Source organism: Atractosteus spatula, chromosome 11, assembly GCF_055471065.1.
Source record: "Atractosteus spatula isolate fAtrSpa1 chromosome 11, fAtrSpa1.hap1, whole genome shotgun sequence".
Classification (NCBI taxonomy): domain Eukaryota; kingdom Metazoa; phylum Chordata; class Actinopteri; order Semionotiformes; family Lepisosteidae; genus Atractosteus; species Atractosteus spatula.
In genome coordinates this window covers 5,404,921-5,431,873 of record NC_142716.1, presented here as the reverse complement: position 1 = coordinate 5,431,873, position 26,953 = coordinate 5,404,921, and the positions used below count along the sequence as shown (strand labels likewise).

At 37.3% G+C, this 26,953-nt stretch overlaps 1 protein-coding gene across 1 annotated transcript; it reads left to right on the top strand.

Annotated features, from left to right (window-relative positions):
• Window positions 1–1,418: 1,418 nt before the first annotated feature.
• On the top strand, window positions 1,419–25,166 carry ccdc24 (coiled-coil domain containing 24). Its single transcript, XM_088927589.1, has 8 exons — window positions 1,419–1,586; window positions 7,761–7,933; window positions 13,080–13,247; window positions 14,789–14,893; window positions 17,649–17,703; window positions 21,427–21,481; window positions 22,836–22,950; window positions 23,420–25,166. Exons 1-8 carry the CDS (start codon window positions 1,419–1,421, stop codon window positions 24,096–24,098), a joined length of 1,518 nt encoding a protein of 505 aa, XP_088783715.1. The 3' UTR covers window positions 24,099–25,166.
• The last annotated feature ends 1,787 nt before the right edge of the window (window positions 25,167–26,953 follow it).

Genomic DNA, 26,953 nt, shown 5'->3' with positions numbered 1-26,953 from the left:
AGAACTGTCATTTGGGTTTTTATCAGCAAAAACAATACGCAGAGATTTCGATGATTAGTTCATTACTAAAATTAAGAGTATTCTCAAGTGAACTTCGGTAGAATGGTTGGTTTCCAGTGTTTTAAGATGAAGTGACCACAAACAAGCACAGTATTGTCAAAAACCTGTACAAGGTCAGTAAAAAAACTACTACATTGCAAAAAAAAAGTAAATGATTTATTAAAAGTCTTACAATAATTTAATCTTGAGTATTCTTTTTTACCTTTATTACATTTCTGCATCTCTGAAACTCAAATTCGGAGATAATCATGTTTTTGAACAATCATGCTACAGTTTACATGTTTTACTTTTAGCGGCGCTGAATGTATCACTCTTAGTGTAGTCGAATATAACTTTAATTCTTTATTATTATATTACCTTTTTGTATTTTTAATTTTTTACCAGCATTACGCTGCAAGTGTTTTTTTTTTTAACTTTAATTAACTTGGAGTAAGAGCTTTCGAAAAAATACTCCACCTTAAATCTGTAAATTCCATAGACTTCAAAAAAGCTAGACAGAACAGCATGTTTTACGTTGAACTTGCAAAAAGAACAATAACACAGGTACCTAAATTAGCAACTACACTACCCGAGCCTTATCACTCTTGAGGATTATAATCCCAGTTTCCTTTTTGCGCTAAACATTAAACCGACAATAAAACAAAGTGTTATATAGTTTTATATCAAGAGTATATCAGCATAAAAAAAATTTAAAAAGTATATCAGCACTGGAAAGCTCGAATTATCTCGCGATGTTTCTACTTGGAGACGGGATTGTATTTCCTGGATACAGGAAACCAGAGTTAAGTGTTACAGAGGGTGAACTGGCTCTACGGTATGAAATCGGTGATTTAAAAAACTAAGTAAGTTACATTGACTGTCTTGTATCTGTGCCGGGGTTAGCACCTTATTTCGTTTCATTGTTACATTCAGAGGCGTCCAGTGATAACTCTCAAATTTGGTGCATCGCAGAGGTGTCATAGACGTGGAAAGAAGCCATAAACTTTAAGCGTACCAAAACGCTATGTGCGATCAGATCAAAATTCAGGTTAACGGAACGGATTAAACAATACAATGAAAAAAAAAAACTCAAATTTTTCAAATAGACGGTAGCGGTTATGTTTTAAGGGAAGTTTAAAGTTAATGAAAGGCCTGGTAGGTTTACGCGTTTGGTGAGCTTGCAAGTACAGGTCTGCTGATGGTATTTTTTTCAGGAATATCGACACGGTGTGAAAGCATCCCGTGCTGAACGTAAGATGTTGCGATTTTACATGTAGTCTGCTTCCCCCTCTCGCTGTCTGAAACCAGGTGACCCTGTTTTGGTCTGGCGCAGCAGATGCCGGGCGTGACGAATTGCTGTCCTTAGAAGATCTCGGTTCATGGCTGCACTAGCTGATGATGGAGATAGCAGCTTCGTGGATGCGGCTGAGCCTCCAGAGTCTTTGTGGAAGTCGATAAAGGAGAATGTGCCCAAATCAGAGCTTCCAGAGATCAGGAGGCTCCTAGGAGATTCCCTGGTTGACCTGAATGTAGAGATGCACTCTGAGGTATGGGAGAAGTGTGCGAGAGGGAGGCCAGTTGCTTCTTTGTGTCGCTGATTCACTATGAGTATGGTCGCAAATTAAATTTCCCGATTTGCTGAAAAAAAAAAAAACAGGTACTGTAAATATAATTTCCATCTGTAGTGTTTTGGAATGCTCCAGGGGGGTATACTGAGCATGGGCAGGATGTGTTCCAGAGCTGGAAATCTCATTACATCCTCAAGGAAATGAGATTTTCGCCCTCTACATACAGTCTTTAGAGTGTGGAGGTCACAAGAAAACACAGAGCAAGTACAGTACTAAGACTGGGTCAAAGCTGGAACTATGTATCCTAAATATAATGGGTTTGTGTTCACAACATTTAGCGTGTGATTGTGTTTGTGCAGATAGTTAAGCATTAAAGGAACAGAAGTCAAAAAAGTAAATCTGCTTTCCTAAAAAGTATGAACACAAAATAGCTTACACTGCCAGACGCTTTGCTGTGTAAAGGAAATGGGATTCTAGTTTAACCATTTATTCATTTGTAGATTTTTTTTATATACAGTATTTCGGTGCTTTCAGGGTCTAAACATTAAACGCACCTTGCGTTTTTTATTGAGAGGGTTCGTCATGTAGATCTGCTATTTATTTCACAACCTAGTGGTCTAATGTCACTTCAGTGCTAAGATGCAAATAAATCAGAACTCAATACCAGTAAGCAGATGGCAGACAAAAATTAAACAGCCTGTTTGTGGAAGTAAATTGCAGATGGTCGAGATATAGTGATTATGACAACAGCACAATTAACCAACAAGGGATATTAATCCCAGATCTTATTTAATTTTTTCTAGTGGGCTGGGGGGAGTTATCATTGTTGGATGCACACAGCATGGTTTCACATCCAGGCATGATGGAATTTTTGATACGGTTTAGAAATATTTTTTATCATATACAGCATATGTTATATCTCATATGCTATAAAGAGTATTTATGGCAAATAAAGTGCCATAATGTGCTGTATAAGCGCAATATTTCAACACGTCGCCTAAAAGTTATTTTAAACGTGGTTCTACTTGCAATGCTTTTTCTCTTGTTTTCAAGTTTCAGAAAAGTGGGCAGCCTGGCACCACGCCATGATCTCAAAAGTACTAAGCCCACAGAAGCTGTTGACTTTGGAAACGCACCCAAGAGAATAGTGGGTTTCACTTGAAAGAGCCAAAGGGTGGAAAAATATTCCTTCACCCAGCTCAGGAAGCTGTGGTTTTTGTCAAATTCAGTAATGTTGTGCCTGCAAATACACAAATACTTTACATCATTTCTTGGAATTAAAGCAATGTAAACTGAGTACAAAACTAATGTAGCTATCTGTTTTCTTTATTTTAATGTGCTTCCTTTCGATATTATGACTCGGTGTCTAAAGCTTGGAACAGGAGATGCATGCTTCCACCTTAGTCTTATCTGAACAGACCGAGTCTTGTACAGTGCTGGAGTTTTGTTTGTTATAGTTTGGAATTGCAGTTGTGGTATTTAGTTGTGGTATTTTTTACTTGGCAATACTCCTGATTGTCAGTTCCTGATTGGAACCTCCAGCTTCAGATAAACTTTGCTTAAGTGCTTTGACCCTGGTGTCAGAATAGAAGGGATTTGAGCCATGCAACCTTGTGTCTGTAATGGCTGTTGTCTGAGCCACTATTATTTTTACCATGAACTCCACTGTACCTACAGCAAAGGCAGAATCTGTTGGAGAAGTCACGCAATTCTCACAGTAGCTCACACCACAAGCTCAAAAGCATCCAACCCATCAGTGGCCTGGCTGGAGCTTTGCAAACAAAAAGGAACTCAACCCCTCCTCATCGTGGTAGCATTTGGCCAATATTGCACCACTGCCTGGGAAATCTCTGAGAATGAGAATATCTGAGAATGTGATACTGTTAGCTAATAATATAGCCCAGACTCAAATTAATGTTGTCTGTGATAGTCACTTTAAATTGCACTCTGAGTGTGCACCTTTGCTGTCTGAGCCCTGAGGAGTCCCCTGAGCTGAGTTTAATAAACGTGCAATATGCACTATCTTACTGTAATGTAGGATAAGCACAGGATAGCGACACAGTGATTGAAGACTCAAAATACACACAATCCTCTTTATTACTGTAGTATGGGCTTTTGGCCTCTGTAAGGTTCTTTCTTGAGAAATGGTATTCTCTTACAGCTGCTTTTAAAACAGCATTCTGATATGGAGACTTCATATGTCCCAGTTACTTTATTATTATCACAAATTCAATATGTATGCAAGACATTTTGGCAGCTAAAGCATTCATTGCATGTAAGAAGATGCTGATTTTGATGCTAATTTGTGTGTAATTTAGAAAAAGGAATATGGAGGCATTTTCTGTCAGCTCTGAAAACTTAAGAATATGAAGTAAATACAATTACGTTACTACCTCTTCATTGTATTCTGTATGGCTGTAGCTTAACATATTTATATTTAAGTATTAATCTGGGTGACTGCTGTTTATTTAATTTGTATTCACAGGTACCCACAATCTTAATTGAGGTATCCTTTAGATTTGAGGCTCTGAAATAAAACTATAAATTACAGGACTAATGCTTTTACCTAGAGATAAAATACCTATTTTACCTATTTTTTAAGCAGCAAAAAATATTAGATATTGAGTTCTGCTCAGGCTTTAAATCACAACAGCCTTGCAAGGGACCATATAAATTCGACAAATTAGCTATAAGTCTAATTTTCGCCCAGCATTGTAGATTTGAATTTTAAGAAATATTACTATAATAAATAATTGCAATAAAGCTCCAACATCCTCAGATTAGATTTTTTTTTAAGAGGAAGAAATTAGAGGAGATTAATAACATTAATTTAGGGACTGATTCTGGACATTGCTCAACAGCGCTTGATTTATATGGTTGTATTTCTATAAATAAATGCCTAGTTCTTCTCACAGTGGCTAAACAAGAAAGAAACAAAAAAGAACTGCTGCCAAATAATCACAACATTAAAAATCAACATTAATGTCCACCCTTCAGAAGCTTAAATTCTTATTTGAGCCTTTCTTCTTTTGAGCTTGTAATTGAAAAATCCACTTAAGTGATTTACTTGTATGTACTGTAATTGACGATTGGAATGATAGCCTACTGTGCTACCAAACTATTAATTGTTGTAGGATGAGCCAGAAGTATTTACTGGCTGCTTAGTGAGCAACATAGAATTTATTTTGGTTTCAGGGGGGAAAATGAATGCTGTCTGAACAGGAATGAAATGTACCAATAGCATCTGATGGAGAGTTTGTTTAATTTCTTGATAAACTGGAGCTACAGTGCTACCATTTCATTTACAAGTGCACCCAAGGGAATTCAAGTTTGCTCTTGTTTTTTTCGTATTGCTTCAGTAGTAGACTTTTAGATGCAAACTGAATCAGTTACTATGGGAACACACTGTTTGGACACCAAATTTGGAGATTTTGTGTGGTGCCAGTAAGCTAGTTGTTTTTGTTCCAAATGCCCTAATAAGGACAGGGGCCTCTGTCCTTCAAATTAGCTTAACAGGTCATGAGTCATTTATGGGGTTAGGAAGCTCTCTGTTTACTTGTTAATAAGTTTGTTTTGACCTTGCTATCTTCTTTTTCATTTTTATAGCCTTTTTTACATTTCTAAACATGTTTTTAAACTACAAGGCACATTTGTCAAGTTATAACAGCCAGCAGCCATTTCACCCTGCAACTCACAACTGGCAACCCACTAGAGCTAAGCAGATGGGAGCCTGGTCAGTACCTGCTGGAAGAAGAATTAGGGGGGGGGGCAGTAGGAGGCGCTCACCCCGCAGTCTGTGTGGGTCCTAATGCCCCAGTATAGTGACAGTGACACTAAACCAAGGTCCGGACTCTCTGTGGTCATTAAAAAACCCTGGGCATTTCTCAAAAAGAGTAGGAATGTTACCCCTTGGCCAAAATTCCCATTGGCTGTTACCAGTCATGGCCTCCTAATAATCCACATCCATGAACTGGCTTCCTCACTCTGTTCTCCTCCCCACTGAAAGCTGGTGTGTGGTGATCATCCGGGTAGGGCTACACATTGATTGTGGTGGAGGGGAGTCCCATTACTGGAAAAGCTCTTTGAGTGGAGTGTCCAGAAAAGTGCTATATAAGTGGAAGGAATTAGTTGTATTGCCTAGTTAAGATGGTGTGTTTAAAAATACACAAATGTAGTGTTGGAGGTACCTTTTTATGTATAATTTGGATAGAGAGAAAACAATGCTAATTGAAATTGTAATATTAATATTTCTAGTAAATTTTACCTTGGGCTTGATTTTACAGTATTTGAAGTAGCAGCAAAGTGCTCTATTTGTTTTCACTGTTATCTCATGTTCTCACCCCTCTAATGAGTGACTTCCTTCTATGGCAAACCTGCAAAACAGGAGCATAGGGTAGTATTGCACAGCCTGCTCCATCAGGGTCACAACCTGAGTCTGAACAAGAGGGTCGCAGAAAATATTTCAACTCTAACATTAAACACAGGATATGAAGTCACCGCTTTCCTCCTTTTGTTGGATTCCAGCCAGTCCCAAAAACAATAAAATGTTTTGGACTTGATCTTATCATACTTTATAAAATGCAGTTCTGCTTTCTTAACAGCACACTGATTTAAAATTGGCCACAGACCAGGCAGCTCAGTGATAATCTCCCGTTTGAGGCGAAGACTATATTGTAACCATGGATTTCTTGACACCAGCACACACTCTTTTTATTAAGCACTGAGTTATATACTGATAAAACAAAAGAACCTGGAGATATATCTTTGAATAATAATTAATATTTAATTTTCAAACACAATGATATTAGCCATCTTTTTTTTTATCTCTGAGCTATGTTTTTATACCTTTTGATTTAATTTGATTCTTGATACATTCTGAATTTGAAATTCATGAAATATTCCCATGTCAGTATAACATCCAGCTGGATTGATTTTAGATTGACTTTGGATAATGGATAATATTTTGAATGGTATTTCACTTAGAAAAGTAAAATTGTTTATTGTTTTCACACTAACCACAAATATTTATTACTGAAGTCAATAAAGCCATGAAATGGATTGAATATAGTAACATTGTAAAAATGAAATAAAATAAAAAAACTCAGATTGTTTTCTAAGGATCGGTGGTCAATTTTTTCTCTTATTGGAAAAAAAAATGCAGTCAAATATTTAAATATCCTCTCCAGATTAGTTGAATAGATATGTTACTTATATTTGAAACTGTGGCATTTAAGAAACAACGTTTTTACATGAAAACTCATGAGACAGGATTTGCTTAGACAGTGCTGGAGTGCATTGAATGCATTGATCTTGTTTTTTATCTCGATTATAAAAATATTAGCATCACAAAAAAATTTTGTCACTTAAAAAACAAAACTTGGAGCTCACAGAGAGTAAGAATCTGGCTTTGTCTGTGTGTGTGTGAAAACAGCACTTGGAAAGTGCCCAGCAGAGACTTCAGTAGGTGAGTGATGGAGTGTTGTGTGAACGTACCACAGACTTGAAATACACAAGGAACTAGTTTAATGTTCCCTCAGGATAGCTGGGACTTTGATGTATATCTCTGGGCCTCTATCTGAGTTTAAATTAATCTCAGCTGTTCAGGTGCAGACAGCAGTAATAGACTCCAGATCTGTGGTCTCAGAGTTGCCACGGCTTTATATAGACTACTTTTTTAATGAGAGCTCATGACTCTTAAACAACTTGATTTGTTCGCAAAGTCTACATTTGTGTGTTTCCTGCTGGTAATAAAAAGTTTAGACTATCTCTCTACATTCTCATACACTAGCTAATGTCCTCAAGTTGCTTTTCTGTTAAAGGAAAAATAAATGAAAGCTTTGGACATTCATACTTCAAGTGCAAACTCATAATTCAGCATCTGAAAATGTTAGGGCAAAACATATAGTGACCAATGTAGCTGTTTCAGCATCAGTAGACAGGAAACATAGGTCTTGATCACGTATGTTTCATATTTTTATCTTCTTGTAGCAAATCACAAAGGTGAGCATGTCCAGGTTTCATATGGTTATTGATCAATAAAAGTAGAACTTCCGTCCTCCACATGGGTTGGTTCGTGTGCCAAAGCAGAACACATCTGATTGATGACAGTCTGCAGTCTGCCAGCTCATGCCCTTATCTCTTCGGCTCAAATAGGCAGAGGCGTGGTTGGGAATCTGGCGAGATGCAAGATCTCAGCATGACAGACAGCCCAAGGCACAGGCACCCAGGTCGGTCCTTGCGGATCCCCCTGCTGTCAGAGAGATGCTCAAGCAGGAGATAAGTCTGCTTCTGCTTAACATCCAAGAGAAAGCGTCTGAACAGGGGAGGTAAGGCAGCAGACCTGGACCAGAATCTCTTTTTCCTTTTTACTCCTCAGTTCAATTTTTCATGGAATGAAAGCACAGTCTATGACCAATTTTCCTTTTCAAACGCCTCTTCTCTCTTGATTTTCCAATGCATTGCTTGACATTATACCCCCCTACATTCAACTGTTGGCTGCATGACAGCTGAAGAAATCCTTGTTTAATGTAGTTTTGGCTCATTTTTTCTTTCAGTCTTTCTCCAAAGTCTTAAACTATATCTAAATATTTAACAATCAGAGAAAACTAGGGAGGCTGGTTCGCTATTGTGTTTCTCAGGATTAAGGTATCTCTGTATTTTTGCCTTTCAACATTTGTTGAACCACAAGCACAAAACCAGCCTTGTAATCAGACTGGAATCCTAAGTACTGTAGCAAGCTTTAGATCAATTGATAGCCTAATGACTATACTGGCTTTCTGTACTGGGCATGAGAGAGAAAATAGCATGACTTAGTTCAGCTACAGTTCATGTTGACATTTTAATACTCCAGAGAGACAATTTGTTTTAACTGCAAGTGAATAGCAATGGCAGTGAACTGTGGAATGTTCCTCAGACTTCAGTTTCCCCATTTTTCAATCTTAGTGTGCTGGTTTTCTTCATAGGGTGAGAACTTCTGTTGGATTCTTTTCCCTTGATTTTCAATTACAGCTCTGACTCTTCCGAACCTAAGTCTTGTTGTAAAACATGTTTAAATGTTGTGAAACTTCAAAATAATGTACGCATGTACTAGATGTACTCAATTTATAAATTAAAGAGAGTGCTTACAAGTACATTTCGCTTAGCCTCTGGACAGCAAAGTTGTGGTGTATTTAGCAGTACTGCCTCACAATTCAAGGGTCCTCAGTTTGGTTCTGTGCTGGAGTACCTGTCTGTGTGAAGCTTGCATGCTTCCTTCTGATTCTCTGGTTTCCTCCTCCTCCTCCTAAAGACATGCAAGCTAGTTTTGCATGGCTACTCTAAATTGTCTTTGATCCCTGGTTCTCATTAGCCAACCACAAAGGCCTTGAAATACTGTATCTCAGTCACATGTGGCACACATGAAAAACAGATGTTTATTAACTAAATGCATTTGGAAAGCTGAGTTATAGCTGTATTTTGCTCTAGGTGTACTGGTTATTTTATTATTTTCAGGAATGCTTCAACCCTCGTAAGAAGAAGTACAATACAGTACTTCAAAACAAAGACAGGTAGTTTAGCATTACAATGTTAACAAGTATTTCCACAATGGTGAAAACTCTAATTTTTGTAAGCAATCAATTCATTTTAAGATTAATATGATGTTTATCGATTGATAAGTACAACTTAATTTAGTATAATCGTTTTTTCATATTGTTAGAGCTTTGAACAAAACAAAAATGAAAAGGAGATATATTTTGGGGTTCACAGCACTTAACATGTAGCTACGTTTTAAATCAATCCTATTTTGCAGCAAATACAGCATTTTCTAAAGGTATTGTGCATGTCACTGTAATCAGATGATGATGCATACAATAGACAGTGCTATTTGTGTGATGTTTTTAATAACACAGAGACTTTACAGACAGACTGAAGATCATTCTGCAACATGTGTTTAGCTTTAAAATTTGAAAGAGCTTTAATATGTATGGTCACTGCTCCTTAAAAAAGTGGAAATAATAGTTGTCGCATGCAATTGCACGATCCTAACTTAAGTCCTTCCTTGCATCAGACTTCTGCCTGCAGACTATAATTTCTAAAAGGTAGGATGTACTAAAACATACCGGCAGTGTTTTGATGAACCGGACTACAGTTTGGAAGGGAGCGGCCTTGTTTTTGCGTGGTGTTACTCAGTGTGAATTTTCCATTTCTACACAAACTGCTCTCAGTTCTATTGCCTAGGAGGAAGTTGTTCTGTTTTCTTCGAGACGAGCAGCTGCAAAATATTTTCCCTATCATGTAGCTCCTTGTATAAAAGACTTTATAGGTCTTAAAGAATCTTTTCATGATTTTTTTGCTGTTTAAAAGTACAAAACATTTATTTTGATGCAGTAATGTGAACTCTATAATGAAGCTGAGATAAGCATAATTTGGACAGAACTATGTTTTCAATTAACAGAGGCATGGAGCCTCAACATGAGGTGTCTTTATGAGATCCCTGAGGATGTGCCCATAAATATAAAGAACAATTAAGGGTCCCCTCTGTGACCCATCACAAAAATGCACTCAGCTGCCTGTTTTCATGCTGCAGAGTGGAGTCATTTACAGGTGCTATAGAAACCTAATCTGCGCTGAGTGTGGTCATTTCTCAGCAACTGGCTGGACTACCAAAAGCATGCATCTTCTTGACCAATTATTGTCTTTTTAATGCACATTCTGATTCATTTGTAGAAAAAAAGGATTTTCTTTCTGTTTGATCTGTTTTATCTGAACTGTTTAAATGATAGCACCACAAATCCTGAACACTAACTAGTGGTCTGAGAGTGTGGCATGTTGGATTTGCCAGCTGATCAAGGAGAAAATGTGTCTCAAAACCTTTCATGCCTTCAGTGTCAGGGGAACTATTTTTACAAGTATCACCGTAAACTATTCTATTATGATTTGTTTGTTTCAATTAATTTTGAAAAACAGTAAGGTACTACAAATTCTCAAAGCGGAAATACTGTCAGTACAGTGCTTGTAAGAAAAATCCAAAATCAAGGACAGTCTTCCTATTCTCCTAAATTCCTGAAAATAAAATCTTCCATGCTGCCATTTTGTACCTGCATCAGAAATCCTTTCTTCTACCGTCACATCATTTTCACTGTATTCATCATAATGAATAACGCCCAAGTGCTCAGTGTTTCAGGGTCAGCTTTAATAAGTTCAACTGACCACAGATTTCAGGTATTCCTGTACAAAACCTCACAATTTCTCTTTAATCTTATCCCACATTATGTGGTTTCTTTGTGTTGATCCCTTCAAAGATACACAATGTTTTAAATTTTACAGGTTGAAGAAAGTTGTGCCTATTTATCAAGGAATTACTTATTTTGTATGCATGTGTATTATTTATGACTTAGTGACATCACCATTACTATTCAGACTTATACAAATAAATAAAAGAGGAACATAAAGTCAAATTTGTCCATTCTCAAATTGTCAGAAGCACATTCTGCTGGAATATGTACATTTCAGTTTGAAAGAGGACTGTTTTCGATTTCTCAAACCTGGTCTTGGGAACAAGGTGTCGAATACAGCTTGTATACCAAACATCTTGTGTGGTCCTTTCTCCTGTTGTGTTGCTGATTTGATCTGTTAAGCCATAATAAGGTGGCCTGGCATCTTTCTCAATACAGTACGTTAATGTGCTAAAGCCGATTCTCTGGAAATGCAGTGTTCTCGTTGGACAGCTTTGTAAACATATGCTTGAGAACTAAATAGAGAATTATATAGTGTGCTGAAAAAAAATTGTCGAAGTGATTTTCATACTTTTTCTTTTGGATGCAGTTGAACTGAGTGCCTTGTCGGGGCTCCCTGTTTTGCTGTGTGCACTTGTGAGCTGCTCAGTGTTCTGCTGGAAGGCAAGTCACAATGAGCTCATTGTTAAGTGATTGTCCCCTTTATCCTCCCTTGCCTCTGTAATGTGATTCAGGGAGGGTAGGTCAATCAGCCCAAAGACACGAAGTGCAGCATCACTGCAGCTTATTGTACCTTGACCTGACATATTGTCATCCTCTTGTAAAAACAACTGTCTAGACAACAGTGTTTTCACATGTTAGTATGGACCAAGTATTATGGAAGAAAGATACGTTAATGCTACATGGCATATATAAATGATATATTATGTTAATATGTAAATAAAATAAAATGGCTCTGGGACTTTGCATTTGATAAATATAACGGGTAAAAAATGACTTAAGCCCACTTTACAAAAGTTACATAAATAAGCACGACAAATGTGAAAAAGGACAAATGTTTGCACACCCATTTCACTGCAGAGAGTACTTCTTCCATGCATAACTTGCACATAGCCTTCAAAGTAAAATCTAATAAAAAATATATTTTTTTAAGGCAGCAACCACTTTTTGTGTTAAAATGTGCCATTCATATGTGCAGTTCCAAGAGCTTTTAATACTCTTAATAGTAAATGGCCATTATGATATTGATTATGTAATCTTTGTATAAATGAATGGATTTATGTTTATTACATTATGTCTTGTAATTGTTTTTTAACAATTTTGACTATGCAAAACCTTCCAAGCACATGCAAGTTTAAGTTTTGTATTGTGATATTAGTTCACAGGATTCTTATTAGTGCCGTTTCTCCGGCTGCTGCCTTTGTAAACTACTGTACTGTGACCGTGATGCACCTACTGTATTCTAGAGCTGAGTTCAGACTTGAGGAGTGAGGGAAGAGGTTAAGCAAAGGCACAGAGGAGGCCACTCTGTCCTTGGCAGCTGCTCTAGCTAGTTTCTGGCTACTAAAACTCTGTCAATGAATGGGAGCTGTTTGGAGGCAGTGGTGTGAGACTTTTCAAATGAATGACTCCTCTTAATCCTCCCCCCCCCCCTCTTTTCAACTCGATACAGATCTGTCCTCATCTCTCCACTCTTTCCCTCGGGCTATTAAACCTGGCAAGGAATGGAATAAAGTGTTACAGTACCATCGAAAGGCTCTGGGCTACTGGCTTCTCCTTTAATTTGTCCCACACCTGATTTTTTTATTAACAGGTAGATTCTGGATACTGCTGAGAGGGAACTAGGGTAAATTAAGGAAAATGTTTTTCATTCCTGAAATTTCTAGGTAAAGGAATCAGTCACTTAAAATCAAGTATATAAAATCAAAGGTTCAAAGTTGAATGGTATTCTGCTTGCTTGTCTTTTACTCTAGACAAGCTATTTCTATAGTGGAATTTGGTTAAAAATGAAGCATGCATCAGAATCTGTAAGGCAGACTGTTATGGTGGACAAAGAAATCTTATGTGCTACTGTCCATGCACTTCAAAGTTGAGAACTGGTTTCTACTCATGTACAGTCAGAGGCTTTATCTACTTTTTAATCTCGCTCTCCGAGCTTCCCCACAAAACCCCCTTTCTGGGCTGTCCATCAGAAGGTCCTGCCACCAGTTTTGGGGCTGTTGTTCATCAGTTAGATTTTTGTCCATCTTGTGTTTAGGGATGGAAACAAAGCCCTGCTGCGCTACAGCCCTGACGTTGTGAGCTACGTACTGGGCACCAGCACTTCCAGCCATGAGCTGCAGAGACCGAGAAGTGCAAGGAGTCATGATGGCGGACAGCAGCTACCCAGCAGGCTCCAGAGTGCCAACAGCAGTGAGGAAGTGCGGTTAGTCCCAGTGCCATTGGGCGTGCTTTCAACACCTAAATAATCATTTTAAGATGACATTAGCTGATGAAAATTTAATGCTTACCCACTTATTTGAGTTGCTCCAAAATATTTCAACACTGCAGACTGATTAGGATTTCTTTCAGTTTTCTTAAAGTTTTTTAAAATGCTGAATAAGTGTGTTTAAAATCACACACATCTGATGGAACATTTGAAATAAGTGTGCAGGTGTTACATTGTTTCATGTTTTATTATACACCTTGCACCTCATAACAACGGATGCTCATTGTTCTTGATTCTGATTTTGAAGTGTGTTTAATTTTTCTGTTTTTGAATGGCGGATACCAGGTAGCTTGAAGGATTGTCAGTTAATGACTTTGTATACAGGTGCATTACTGTACATCTGCAAAAGCGTTCTAACAACACAGCTCAAATCTGCATTGTAATTAGGAATTCACCCAGTTCACTAAAAAAATGTTCTGCCTTTTAGCCCATCTTTAACATGCTCATCAGCTTTAAAACACTGAATTTTTAAGGCTGCTCCTCCTCTCCTACAGAGCTCAACAGTGAGGAGTAATTCTATGAAAGTACTGGATCTGGATACTGGAATCAATGCTTTCCCATATTATTCAGACCCCATTCAGTTACCTTCATTCAGACACAGTGTTCCAGACTTTCTCCAGCTGCAGGGACTATTCTTTCATTGCACTTGGAATAAAAGAGCCTTTTGTTAAGGAGTACTTTTGTCATGGGGCCTCCTCCTTACACTGATGTAGAAATTGAATTTTGTGTAATAGTTTTCTTCAGTTAATACTTTTCGTCTCAATGTCTCAACATCTATATATACTGGTATATTTCTAGATATATGCAATCTTCTCCAACCATTTTCACAAGCTACTTTACCCCTAGAGGATTGTGGTGAGCCAGAGGCTAACCATGCACAGGGCACAAGGGAGGACTACGCCCTGAGAAGGATACCAGTCCTTTGTAGGGCGCGCAAAGACGCAAAGGCGCACAGGCGCACAGGCGCACGGACACAAGGGTAATTTGAAAGGCATCAAGTAATCTGGACAGAATATCTTTGGGGTATGAGAGGATATAACCCCAAAAAAAAGCACACATGGAGACAAGTGTAACACAGAAATAATGTGGTTGGAAACCCAAACCTAAGAGATGATCTCTTGTTTCTAAAATAAAGTCAGATTCAGTTTTCTTACTTCGACTACTGAACAGTACATCTGCTTGCAGTCAAATTTGTAATTTGGTAAGGAATAACAAGTGCAACCAACTCAACTCACATCCTATTGTGATAAACCATTGCCATTTTTTAAAACTGACTTTATTTTACATTAAACCTGTAAAGTAATTATTCTGACGGATACTCAGATTTTTCCCAATTCAATCATTGTCAAGTTTAGTTTATAAGAAATGAATAGAATCATCAATGAATGTGTACATTCACAATATTCTCTTCTGCTAATGCCCTTCGTAATGCACTTCTGCTCAACCTGACTTTAACTCTGACTGATTTTATCACATAGGTCCTTTTCCAGACTCTCATCAACCCCCAGCTATTTGGATGACATTGAAGCCATTAAGGACAAGTTAAACATTATCCATATTGATGAGGTTGTGGCACATCTGCAGTAAGTAATAGATATACTGTTACATTATCTGAGGGCTTGACAGGACTGGGTTAATCTTTCCTTAGAGAATGTTGCTTATCTTGGTGATATTCCTGTCTTTTCAAGCAATTACATTTTGTTTGACTCAAGGTTGTTACAGTAAATTATAAACATATCATGGACTGTCATCTCTGCATTCTATTCTGATGTTCACTGAAACGACAGGGATTAAATTCTTCATTGTTCTAGGTTGTTGCTGCTTCTCCTCCTGATTCTGTTCAGGATTTATTTTCTTGGGACTTCTCACGGGCAGAAGAAGCTCCCTTAGATGTTAATGCATATCACAAATTAGACCACATTCCAGTGAACAGGGGTCAACAGCTCAGAGCCATCATGAACAGCAGTTATCTGACAGAGGTCTGAGTTAGTAGCATTTCAACAAGGATTTTCTGTGGAATGTGTCCCAGCGACTTTCGTGCCACACACTGGTGCTTCTCTGATGTCTGATAGTCAGTGTTAAAAGATATGTTTCCATGCCCTGAAGACTATGCATAAGACAAACTGTTTTAACATGTTTCAGAAGCAGAATTGGTTCAGCCTGATTTACTCCGTCGATTATGTGTACGACGGAGTACAGTATATAATGGTTTTATAGATCGAATTTATAGATTAATTTAAGCAAAGCAGAAGAGAACCATTTTAAAGTATATCCGTTTCTTCCAAAAACACAGAAGACTAATATTTTTTAGCAGTTTACAGATTGTAGGCTGAATATCTAAGGAGAATATACAATAAGGATCATTTTCATGGTGTCTCGTATGACAAAAAATGTATGAAAGAAAGTAGAATTATGGCACAACAGCAGTGTGAAACTACTAGCAAATATATTTCAAATACCTCAATAACTGAAGCTTTCTGAAATGATTTGTATGTTTCAAATACAGATTGTTTCACAACAGCTGGGGTCTTTTGAAATGCGATCCGCTGGTGTCAGGCCCCGGGTCTGATTGTGCAGCGTGAGTAAGGGGAATGAATGAGTGAGACGTGATGTTCAGCAATTCTTTGACCTCAGTCTTCCATTCTGTTTGAACAGTTCTTGTTTTCCATTCTATACAATAAACAGGCAGACAGTACACTGTGCTTATCCTAGAAGAACAGCAGTAATATGTTGCAGAAAAACATTTTAACAGTCATCTTAATTTTACAGCATTTTACTTTTCAGCCTGTACTGTAAAACACGTACTGCGGAGTGTCTTTAATAAGAAACAGCAGGGTATTACAAGGGGCAGGAGGCCAGGCAGAGGCCAAATCGTTCCAGACGTGATAAATACAAGCTTCTGCTCCACAGGCATCCACTCCTCCACCAAGGTTGCTGTTCCAGTCTGCCTTATGTATAACACTGCTCAGTTTATTGTTTTTATTAACAAGACGCACATCTTCGTACTTACAATAAGAAGAAAGTGTACAAAGAACCACAAACATTAAACAGGCCTGTTTATTTGAGATATTACTGTTTCATAACTTATAATAATCATAAAATATATGAATTCCATTTGTATATTACATATTTTTATGTCTATAGTTTTCTCTGAGCAATGTTGTGGTATGCTCTGAGCTGCGTAATTACATGAAGTCTTTGGTACACTATGCCTTGCTAGACCCTGAAGTTCCTGCTTAGAAAAAATACATTCTAGTTCAGCTTTGTTCTTAACCTGGTATACCATGTGCTATAGCATATAGATAAATACAGGTAGAACTGAGAAACAGGTGTCTACTGAGCCAACTCTTTTACATATAACAGAAACATCTTTTATGACTAAAGGCCGATGCAACAGAAAGGGAGAGACCTGTGTACAAACTGCTGAGGATCTTCTGCACTGTACCTCCCTTCTGCTGTGTGTCAGCCTGCAGGCCTGCATCTGGAATATGCGATCTTCCCAGACTCAGAGTGGAATGCAAATAGTAAATGAAATGGCCAGACTCCAAGGGGAATAACCTGGAAAAAAGGTGGAAAAGGCTTCTTTTTGCACAAAGAGAACAAAAGCTCCTATTGTCAGAAAATGGAAAAAAATATCCTAATCTACAATTCGGTAAAGCTCTCCTGTCAAGCAAAATCAAACGCTTCAATCAAACTTCCCTATTATGTTTTTAAAGAAACTTTCTTTCAGTTAATAATGTGAATAGTAATGTTTGTAGAAAATACAGATGCACCAGCTTGCTACTTCATGTATGAGCAAGTCACTAACAGGCAATTCATCCTTGTAAGTATTTTTTTGTGTTTTATTTTTCAAAACGTTCGAGCACAAATGTGTAGGTGAAGACAGAATTAATAAATGAATTAGTTGACTCTTCCCCTTTGCTGAATTAACTATAAAATGCTAGCAGATGCAGAAAGTCAGGGGTGGCCAAAGGCTGTGGGTTGTTTATCCCAACTGAGATCTTAAGGAGCTGAACCACCTGGTTATTGGCTCAATAAGACCAATTTAACAGCTTTACCCAGCTCTTCAGGTGCTGCTTCTTTAAAAGGCCAAGAAAACCCTGTGGACAAACTGGCTTTCCGGGACCAAGTGGGCACTTATTTAGTCCCACTCACATTCAATTAAAATACTAGAAAATGTGCTATGAAGCACAGCATTGAATTTTAATGGAAATGATCCCTAATTTTGTTCTGGCATGTCATGTTCTCTTATTCATCACAGGGGCAAATACATTTAAAAAGATAAGAAAAGAAATCTGCTGTTTACTCTTATCGATTATTTTCTTTATTAAATTGCAGATCTGTTCTTAAGGAAGAGTGCGAGGCTCTGGAAAGGCATGTTCAGTTTCTACAGGTGAGAGCTTGAGGTTCACTTTACATAGAAGGAACTAACTGGTGATGACTTGCATGCGGACATGATCAAGCAATTGCCTTAAGGACATCTGATACACTCGTGCCATCTCTTCATTAAAACATGTTTGCTCTATTATTAAAATATCTTTCTGCAAATTGCCATTTAAAGACAATATAAAATTGTCTGAAAAAACGACTAGAAAAAAGTTCCAATACCCTAAAAGGGCAGTGCCTATAGAATCCAGAGACGAGGTGTTAAATTTTCCAGATGCAGGAAAGGTTAACTTTTCCTGGCATCACAGAATCTGCTGTTTCTGTTTTGGAATTCGCTGTTGCTCCGTGACAAGGCTTTGCTTGAACAAATCACTGAGGCTGTATGGAAAGGAGATATTTGAAAAGACATCTGAGGTGGAATTCCTAGTAGGAAGAATACATGCTTTTATTCCTGGAGGGGTGAACAGAGGTTTTATTGTCTGGCAAGTTTAATAGTTTTCCTTTCCCTAACTGCAAGAGCATTTTGAGATTTTGAATCTATGAAACAGAGGTGCTTTTCATTCATATAATACACCATTTACTTTTCAGTAACCATTTAGCCCAGTACATGATCACAGTGCATTCAGTATGTTATCTATATATTATAACTAGTGCTCACTAAAAGCATGCAATACCTTTAGCAGAGTTTCAAAGTGATGAGTCACTATTACAGGTATAGTATTATTGGATGAAAATGCACATGCTCTGAGTCTTGTCATTTCATTATGCATCTCAGTATGTGTTATACATAACACATATACTGTATAACAAGGATAAATTCTCCCAGCTTATAAAAACTGGTAAGAGTGGCATCTGCAATTTCTCAGTGGTTCTTGCTGGAAGTAGGCATGCAGGTGGCATGAATATAAAAGAGGTACAGGACAGGCCATGCGACATCCAGTTCAAAAAGAGTCTTCAGATTGCTGTAAAGTGGAAATATACAAGTGTATACAGCTGCACTAAAAATAGTTTCATAATCAATCATCTGCTAAGATGATTTAGTCAGCTGAGGATGTCCAAAATGTAGAATCTTTCATCAGAACCACTAAGGTGATCACTAAAGTCACAAAATTCAACACAACTGCAGTCAGTTAGAGGCACCCATGTTGAATGCAACAGGTCTCATAGTCTGCTGAGCATTCACAGTCCTTTCCATGACTACTGAGCATGGATATACTAGATTAGATTAGAGATGGACAGTAGTACAGGGATGTGAAGCCAAGTACAAGAACATAATTATAATCATATGTCGCCATCACGTGATATGACTGGCAGATGTAATAATCGTCAAGATCATGTCATAGGTGCATTCAGGAGTCAACTAATTTCTTCTCATGCATTTTTGCAGTTTCCTGGCTTTTACTTTATGCAGTTGGGTGTGCTTATGTTTATTTTTGGGTACGTAATGGACACTATTTTTTCCCCAAAGCTAGCCTGTTTACAGACATGAAACATCTGTATTTTCTTTAAGCAATAAAGGCAAAATTATACACAGGGATCAACTATGCCCTGTTCATATGTTTGATTGCACAAAATATTCAGACGTCCTGAAACCTACAGCTGTTCTGACAACGCTGAGGTGTGTCTAAGCGAGATGTTTTGTCTCTATTCTTGGCAAATTTCCGAAAATGGTTCTAGGCAGTTCTTCATAAGTCTGAACAAGTTAAAAATTAAAGAGGTACGCATGCAGTATGTTAAGAATTTCAATTTTATTTTTTTTCCAAAGATGAAATAAATGTGAACAACAAAATGGCTGTTGTGCAATACAAATGCCTTTCCATGCTCTGCCCTGTTCTTTTTAAAAAACATTTTATACTTTCTGCCCAATGTAAGGTAATGCACTTTATTGATAATCTTTTATACCTTTTATCCAAAGAAATATAACATTTGTCCCCATTTATACAACTGGAGCAATCAAGCCAAAGTACAGTACAATGTAGCAGTGCAGAGCCCTACCTGGGATTTAAACCCACAATCTTTCAGTTGCAAATTGTAAGCTCTCACTACTGCTCCACACAGTGTTACTGCTAGAGTCACTGCGCGTAACATTTTCCAGCAGAGCAGCCAAACAGAAGAACAAGATTTATCTCCTTTCAAACATTCAGGACTTCTTGAAACTTATGCGTAGTCTGGACTGCAAATCATTGCCCAGTACTCTTTATCACCGGCTATGTTCAAGCATGCTTAAAATTAACAACCATTCCACCAATATGTGATCGAAAAAAAAGCCCTATCCCAAGCCATACGCTCAAAAAGTTGCATTTGTAGATTTCTGATTTCTAGATTGCTAGAGTTCAGAGTTCAGACTGAAAAGTGAAATGTTCTCATATTTTGGGGATTACTGAGCGGAACTACCATGTCTGTTCATGTTTTTTGGCTGACAAGGTAATGCTACCTTGGCCTTGTGTCTGCTCTGCACCTGCTTTTGAAGTTGCTGTCACTCCTTCCTGAGCTTTCCCAGAGGATGGAAAAACCTCTTCCTTTTGTTCTCTTAGTTTCTGACTGGGGCAAAAACATGGATGCTTATTTTTTACTATTATAAGATGTAGTTTTTTTAATGTGTCATACAACGTGAAATGTGTTTACGTGTAGCATCTATTGGTAAAGGTCACTTGTCTATCTGCGCCTTCGTCAGATTTTGTAAATGACATTTGTAAATAAGACATTTTCTAGTTCCTTCACCGCCTTCTTTTAAATTTCATATTTCTTGGTATTGGTATTTTATTTTAAGATTACGTTATGTCTTTTTCCTAACAGCCAAAATATCCTAAAATTATATTTAATAAAAGTGGTTTAATCTTCAGCTGTAAGTGTTAGAAAAATACATTTTATTGGTAATTGCAAGATGTACCTGCTCTTGGGCAGGGGTATTCGGGTGGCTGTTAACTTTACTCCGATCAGCTCTTCTGCTTCAAAGAGGACGTATTTTTAGCATCCAGGCGGTTTAGGGTAATGAGAAAATCAGTTCTTGTCCTCTATTGCTGAACATCGATACCAATACAATCAGAGTCCTGTTACAATTAACTGGATTTAATAAACAAAAAAGAAAAAAAGGCAGGACTCGGGTTTTGTTCACTTTTTCTTATATTAGTACAAACACAAAGCTCTGGCACAGTTTACGAGCATTATGTCAGTATAATGTGGATTACCCAGTGGATATTCAGTACTTTCCATAGTGCCAAAATTCTACAGACAATAAAACTAGTATTAGTACTAGAAAATTGCTATTTAAATACTGTAAGTGATTACAATAAATTCAAAATTACTATAAATCAATAACACATTATGCGTCTTTTCCTGATGCATAATTTCAAATAAGTCCATAAATCTATTAAAATATAAAAAACATTTACAAGGGCACAGAGGTGACCCATCTAGCCCCTTTGTTGACTCTTCCAGCCTTGTCTTGAAAGAAACAGGGATTCAGCTTCAGCAACATGGCTGTGGAGCTCGTTTCCTGCATCCTGTAAGCGATTCCTATTCTCAGTTTTAGACTACTGCCCCTTAGTTGTCATTTATTTTCTCTGGTTCGTGTTTCAGTCCCGGCTCTGAAGAGGCCCACCCGGCTGACTTTTTGTCAGTGCCTTTGAGGATTTTGAATACTTGAATAAGGTCCCCTCTTAGTCTTCATTGTTCTGCACAGTTCAGAACAGAGCTGAAGTACATTTCCTTTCTTTCACTTGTTTGGCAGGGGTGTGTGGAGCAGGATAGATCTGATGCCACTGTCCGAGAGCCTTCTGTTGCAGGTGAGCAACGACTTGCTGCACATTTAAAACAGTTTCCAGAGCATGGCTGCTGCTGTTTTGCGTTGCGTCAGTGAAAATAATTTAGTTTATGGGGTGTACATGCATTTTAGTCCACTGCCTAATTACCAGAAAAAAATATGAAAGACAAAGATAGTTGTAATAAGAAAAATAATAAGATTAAGATTTAACTATTTGTATACTTTACAGTAGATGAAAAACAGCAACAATGTTATGCAGTTAGAACTAGTTCTAAGCAGGATGAATAGAATTTAAACATAATACATAATTGCATAACTTAATTGCAACATTCTCATGGTGCTGGAATGTAAACCAGGAGTGTGTGTCTCTACAACTTGAAGGACGTTCTGTCCTTTGATATTGAGGTTTCACTGCCATCTAGTGACTTTCAAAGAAAAAATGTTACTAGAACAGCATTTGTGGTGTCTTTAATATGATTTTCAAAAAACTGTTTTCATTCACAATAACTTGATCAGTTCTCACTAATATCATGATTGTTCTTAAAAAAAGGATTTTGTACATACTTTCACTAGAAGTTATTCATGTTTATATGGCATTATGAAACAGTGCATTAATATTCAGGGAACAGACAGCTACTGAGTGCCTTACGTCATTACTTGTAGAGTCATCTTGAGAGCCTGCTATGTGTTAGAGTAGATGCCATGGATTTAGATTTCAGTATTACAATAAGCACACTTCCCTACTATATGCTCACATTTATAAATCCCTGCTGTGCAGGATCTGTTATTAACATTTTGGCAGGTTGCAGACCTGGAGCTTTTGTAACCCAGATAACTCAGTTTGTTGTGGAAGTATCGTGTTATTTCTAGTTCTTGTGCAAAAAGGGATTAATTCAAAGCCAGGGTTCTCACTGCCAATCTGGCAACATTCATGTGCTAAATGGTTTCCTATTAAAAAAACCTGCACTTCAGCCAAAATAATGATCTTTTGGAGCAACCCTTACATTTGAATTTGCTATGTAAGAGTTGTGAAAGCCAAAATTCTAAAAATCTGAAATTACTGGTGCAGTTATCTTTCAAAAAGATTGTATATTGTTGCCGAAATTATCCAAATGTATTTTGCATAAAGTGGATAATAAAAGACTAACATTTTGTATTTTTTATGTATTTTGATAGAGTAAAACTGTTTATTTGCCACACAAATAAATTAAAAACTTACCAAACTGCTTTATAATACAAAGCATACAATAATTATTTGTTGTTTTAATTTAAAAAAAAATCTCAATCTCTATAATTATTATTTTAGCAGAGGATAGATCTTTTGAGGTTATATAGTAATGGTGATACTGGATTTCATTTCTCTTTAATACTTGAAGAGCTGAAAGAAGAAAGAAAACTAATTGAAAGAGACCTACAACTTGCATTACCGACACACTGTTCTCTCAAGTCAGACAAAGTACCAATCTGTGGGACTATGCTGAAGAGCTGCAGGTAAGGAAGAGCTCCCTTACCATTTTCAAATTTGTTACAGCATTTTGAAACAGTGTTTACCAGTAAAAGGTTGTCTGTCATATCAATATTAATGGTAAGCTTTAGGAGCAATAGTGGTAAAAGATGATGTACTGTAGATCAAACTATTCAGTTGCAAGTGCATTTGCAGCCTGCTGAAACACTGAATCACCTTAACCTGACAGTGACGATATCCTTACAAATTGATGCCATTTTTTTAACTGGTAAATTCAAACCAATAAATTACTTACCTCAGTACCCCATAGATCATTATGAGAAACAGTTTGTGTACACTTCAGCTAGAATATTTTAGACTAGCTTACGAATCTACACTATATGAAGCCTCACCTGAGATGGGGTCTTTTTATTGTGAAGTGAAAGGGCAAGGATTTAAATGTGACCTGTTTATATCATGAATGTGCCTGGATTAAAGCATGTTGTTCTTTTTCAGAGATATAACGCTTTTAAGGGGATCTTCAGCTAATATATTGAAACCAAGACTATTGTCAGCACTAGCTCCAGTTCAGAATGTCCCAGAAGACACAACAAAGACCCTGTGCAATCCACTTTTAAGTGTTAAAAATGTCACTCCGCAAAGCACGTTACATGACACAAAGCTTTCCACTGCAGCTACCGAAAGATCTTGTCATCGTAGTGATGTGCCTCTCAGGAAATGCAACTGGAACCCGGACAATCCATACTGTAACAATAACAGCCGAAGCCCGTTGGAATTACCTGAAGTGTCTGTTCCAAGTCTTGATTCCATCCATTTTGTGGACGCAGAGCTGAGTCGTTTGGGATGCCACATTAAACCTGGATTCAGTCAGTGCAATACAGTCGCCCGCAACAGCAGGAGCAAAACACACTTTCATCTTGTTCCTATGCAAAGATCGGCTTCAAGCCCTGGCTTCGAAAGTGCAAGCTCAGCCAGGGCCTCGGGACCAGAAAGCCCCACACAGATGTTGTCCTCTAAGTTTAGATTGGTACCAAATTGTGGTCCCCCCTCTAAGATCGCTGTTCAGACACTCATACCCACACCCCCATCAGTGGAGAAGCCAGCTGGCAGAGTCCAGTCTGCCTCACGAAGAATACGGCTGCTGCAAGGAGATCACCTTGCCAGCAGCACTTAAGAAAAAAAACCTTTGTGACCTTCAAAGATGTTTTTCAAGATTTCTTTTAATGTGAAGCAAAGGGAAAGGTGAAGTTATATGAAGTCGAAACGTGATTAAAAAAATTCACTATAAAAAGACTGTCATTATGCAACTGAATCCATCTGCACTCATGGGCAATCTGCTTGTTTTAAATCATTGGCAATACAGAACTAACTCATGCCAATCTGATACTGGGTAACTCCCACATTCACGCCACAGCGGATCATTGGGCCAGAACTTATCCTGTTTTCCATTGCATTAAATGAACAGAGAGTATGTGATACCTCCCTTGAAGGGACACATCACTGAGCCTGAGCCTAACACTGGCAAACACTGGTACCCTTTAATACCGCTGGGTGGACTGGAGCAATGGGGGGGAAAGCACCTCACTGCTGTTGTACCTTGAGTGTCTGAGCCCACAACCCACAAGGTATGATGCTAGAAAATTACCACTCCTCTATGCTGTTTGCTACTAGATGAATCAGAAATTCAGAATTCAGGTTTTAGCTAACTAAACTCAAGTGGTCGAGCCCCTGGGCATGTGACGAATAATTTAAAATATACCATGTTAAAAAAACTGTATTGCTGCAGCTGAAAATATATATTTATAGTAACCTATACTCTGCGAAAAACAATTTCCTAAAATAAAATTGCTTTCTTCTTTTAAAACGAACACATTAGGACACCTGGTAAAAAAGACACAGGACAACACCTGGAAATGAATGCAAAAATAACAATTAAATTACAGGTTAATCATTATTCTTTATTCACATTTCTAACAAAAAAAAGTAACAATACGGCATTGTTGTACACATACTCTAGAGGTTTTTCATTAAAGCTAGAGTGGACTCCCAGTCTTAAAATGAAGAATACACATTTACACTGGATATTGTGACACAATACATACACTTAGCATCATGCTGCTTCTTATCTGACACTGAAGAAAGGCTCTGAATGAAGAACACACAGGGGATCTGTGGCTGTTAACAGAACAGTAAGTTTGGCTGAAGTTGCTGCGCTACTCAAACAATTACCTGGACTGCACACTGCACCTGGTACTGTCCCTCCTTGCTACTGCTACTGTACATACACACGACAGTACTGACAACAGTTCTTACCAGGAGGAGAGACCCAGCTGCTGCAGCCCACTAGGAAAAAATGTAATATCGTGACAGATAAACAGTAAACAACAGCTTTATTAATATAAAGAACTACTGTTATGTATTATTTTCATTGCATGGCTTAAAGCACAGTTGATATCACGCCAGTGCTGTTACTCTTACATACTTGATAAACTTATTGGAGTTGTTTTTGGTTGGATCTTTTTTAAAGAACATGTAAATGTACAGAACAAATATTTTCTCCATTTAGATAGACTGACTGGCATGTCTCATATACCTTTGTATATAATGGATGGGGCATTTGTACCTTTAAAGTACTGAAAAGGAAAACAATAATTCCTTCCTAATTTCTGTGCTTAAATGTTCATCGATTTAGCCAATTTAAAATATATACTTCTGTATAAAAGGATTTCAACAGTAGTACCTTGTTTTTAAGATATCCACATACAAACATTGTATTATTATTAATATTGTTATTCAGATTTTCAAATAAGACTTATATACATTGTCTATAGAAGATTTTTCTGGAAAATGTCTTGAGCAGCAAAAAAAAATAAGATCATAAGCTAAAGTCAAGCTGATGTTAGTTTATACTAATCAAAGGACATGATGGGGAAAAAAGACAAAATGAGGTACAGTAACAACCTTTGAAAAAAAATCTCCACCAACTTTAACTATGTAGATGTACTGTAATAAACATTTTTTGAGCTAGTTCACAGGAATCACTTTCATGTAAAAAAAGCGTTTGTTTTTAACCGGTTTAATTCCCATGTGATTAAAAAAACACAACTGAGGAATTCACAGAGTAACAGCATACCCATGTGGCTATTAAAATAGTTTTATATTAATTTGAGTCACGTATTGCATAAACCAATTTCTTTTCTGCTGGTACAAACTAGACATTTGCAACAATGGTCTTTGTAAAGTAAGGTTTACAATATACAACATACAGTAGGTTTTTCCCACTTACTGAAGTTTCTGCAGTGATATTAGACGGGGTGGGTGAGTGCTGTGGAGCAATACAGACTGTGCATTGTTACATAAACATCATGGAGGAAAATGCCTCACTCTGCAGACATGACAGCTCAAGAAAAACTAAAAAATGTACTGTAGTGTTCTAAAAAGCAAATCATAAAAACTATAGTACATATTACAAAGGTAAATTTGTGCAATCTACCCATGTGAAAAACATCCTATATACACTCAACTATAGTCTTTGAAAAACAGAACAGCAAATTTGTTACTTTTATTCAATGTTGTGAAAAGGAAGCACATTCACTTAATCCCATGCACAAACACAGAATTTATACTGATGTACAGGCTTTACTACTACTTTCAGTAATTTGCCTAGAACATGCCCATATCCATGGCAATAAAATAAGCACCAGGCCTCAGGGGAAATTGATAAACATGATGTGTTGTCTACTAAAAAGCAGCCATAAAAAATGTCATCTAGTTATTTAAATTAGCACAACTGTCAATCCTTTTAAAATTAAAAACGTACTGTTTACGTTATTTATATATGACATGCATTGATGGCACTGTATATAATCACGAGTAACAATAACGTCATCCATAACACTTACTATATCCATAAAACATATTGTGTGTGCACAATGTTTGCAGTGTCATATGCACTGAATATATTTTAAAATAGTGCTATTTTAGCCTTTCATAAAATGAACACTTCAAACTATATACTGTAGTTCTAAG

Coding starts and splice junctions, on each gene's coding strand:
- ccdc24 (XM_088927589.1), top strand. CDS start 1,419: ATGGCTGCACTAGCTGATGATGGAGATAGCAGCTTCGTGGATGCGGCT. Junction 1,587..7,760: donor ATGTAGAGATGCACTCTGAG/GTATGGGAGAAG, acceptor CGGCTCAAATAG/GCAGAGGCGTGGTTGGGAAT. Junction 21,482..22,835: donor CCGAGAGCCTTCTGTTGCAG/GTGAGCAACGAC, acceptor TAATACTTGAAG/AGCTGAAAGAAGAAAGAAAA.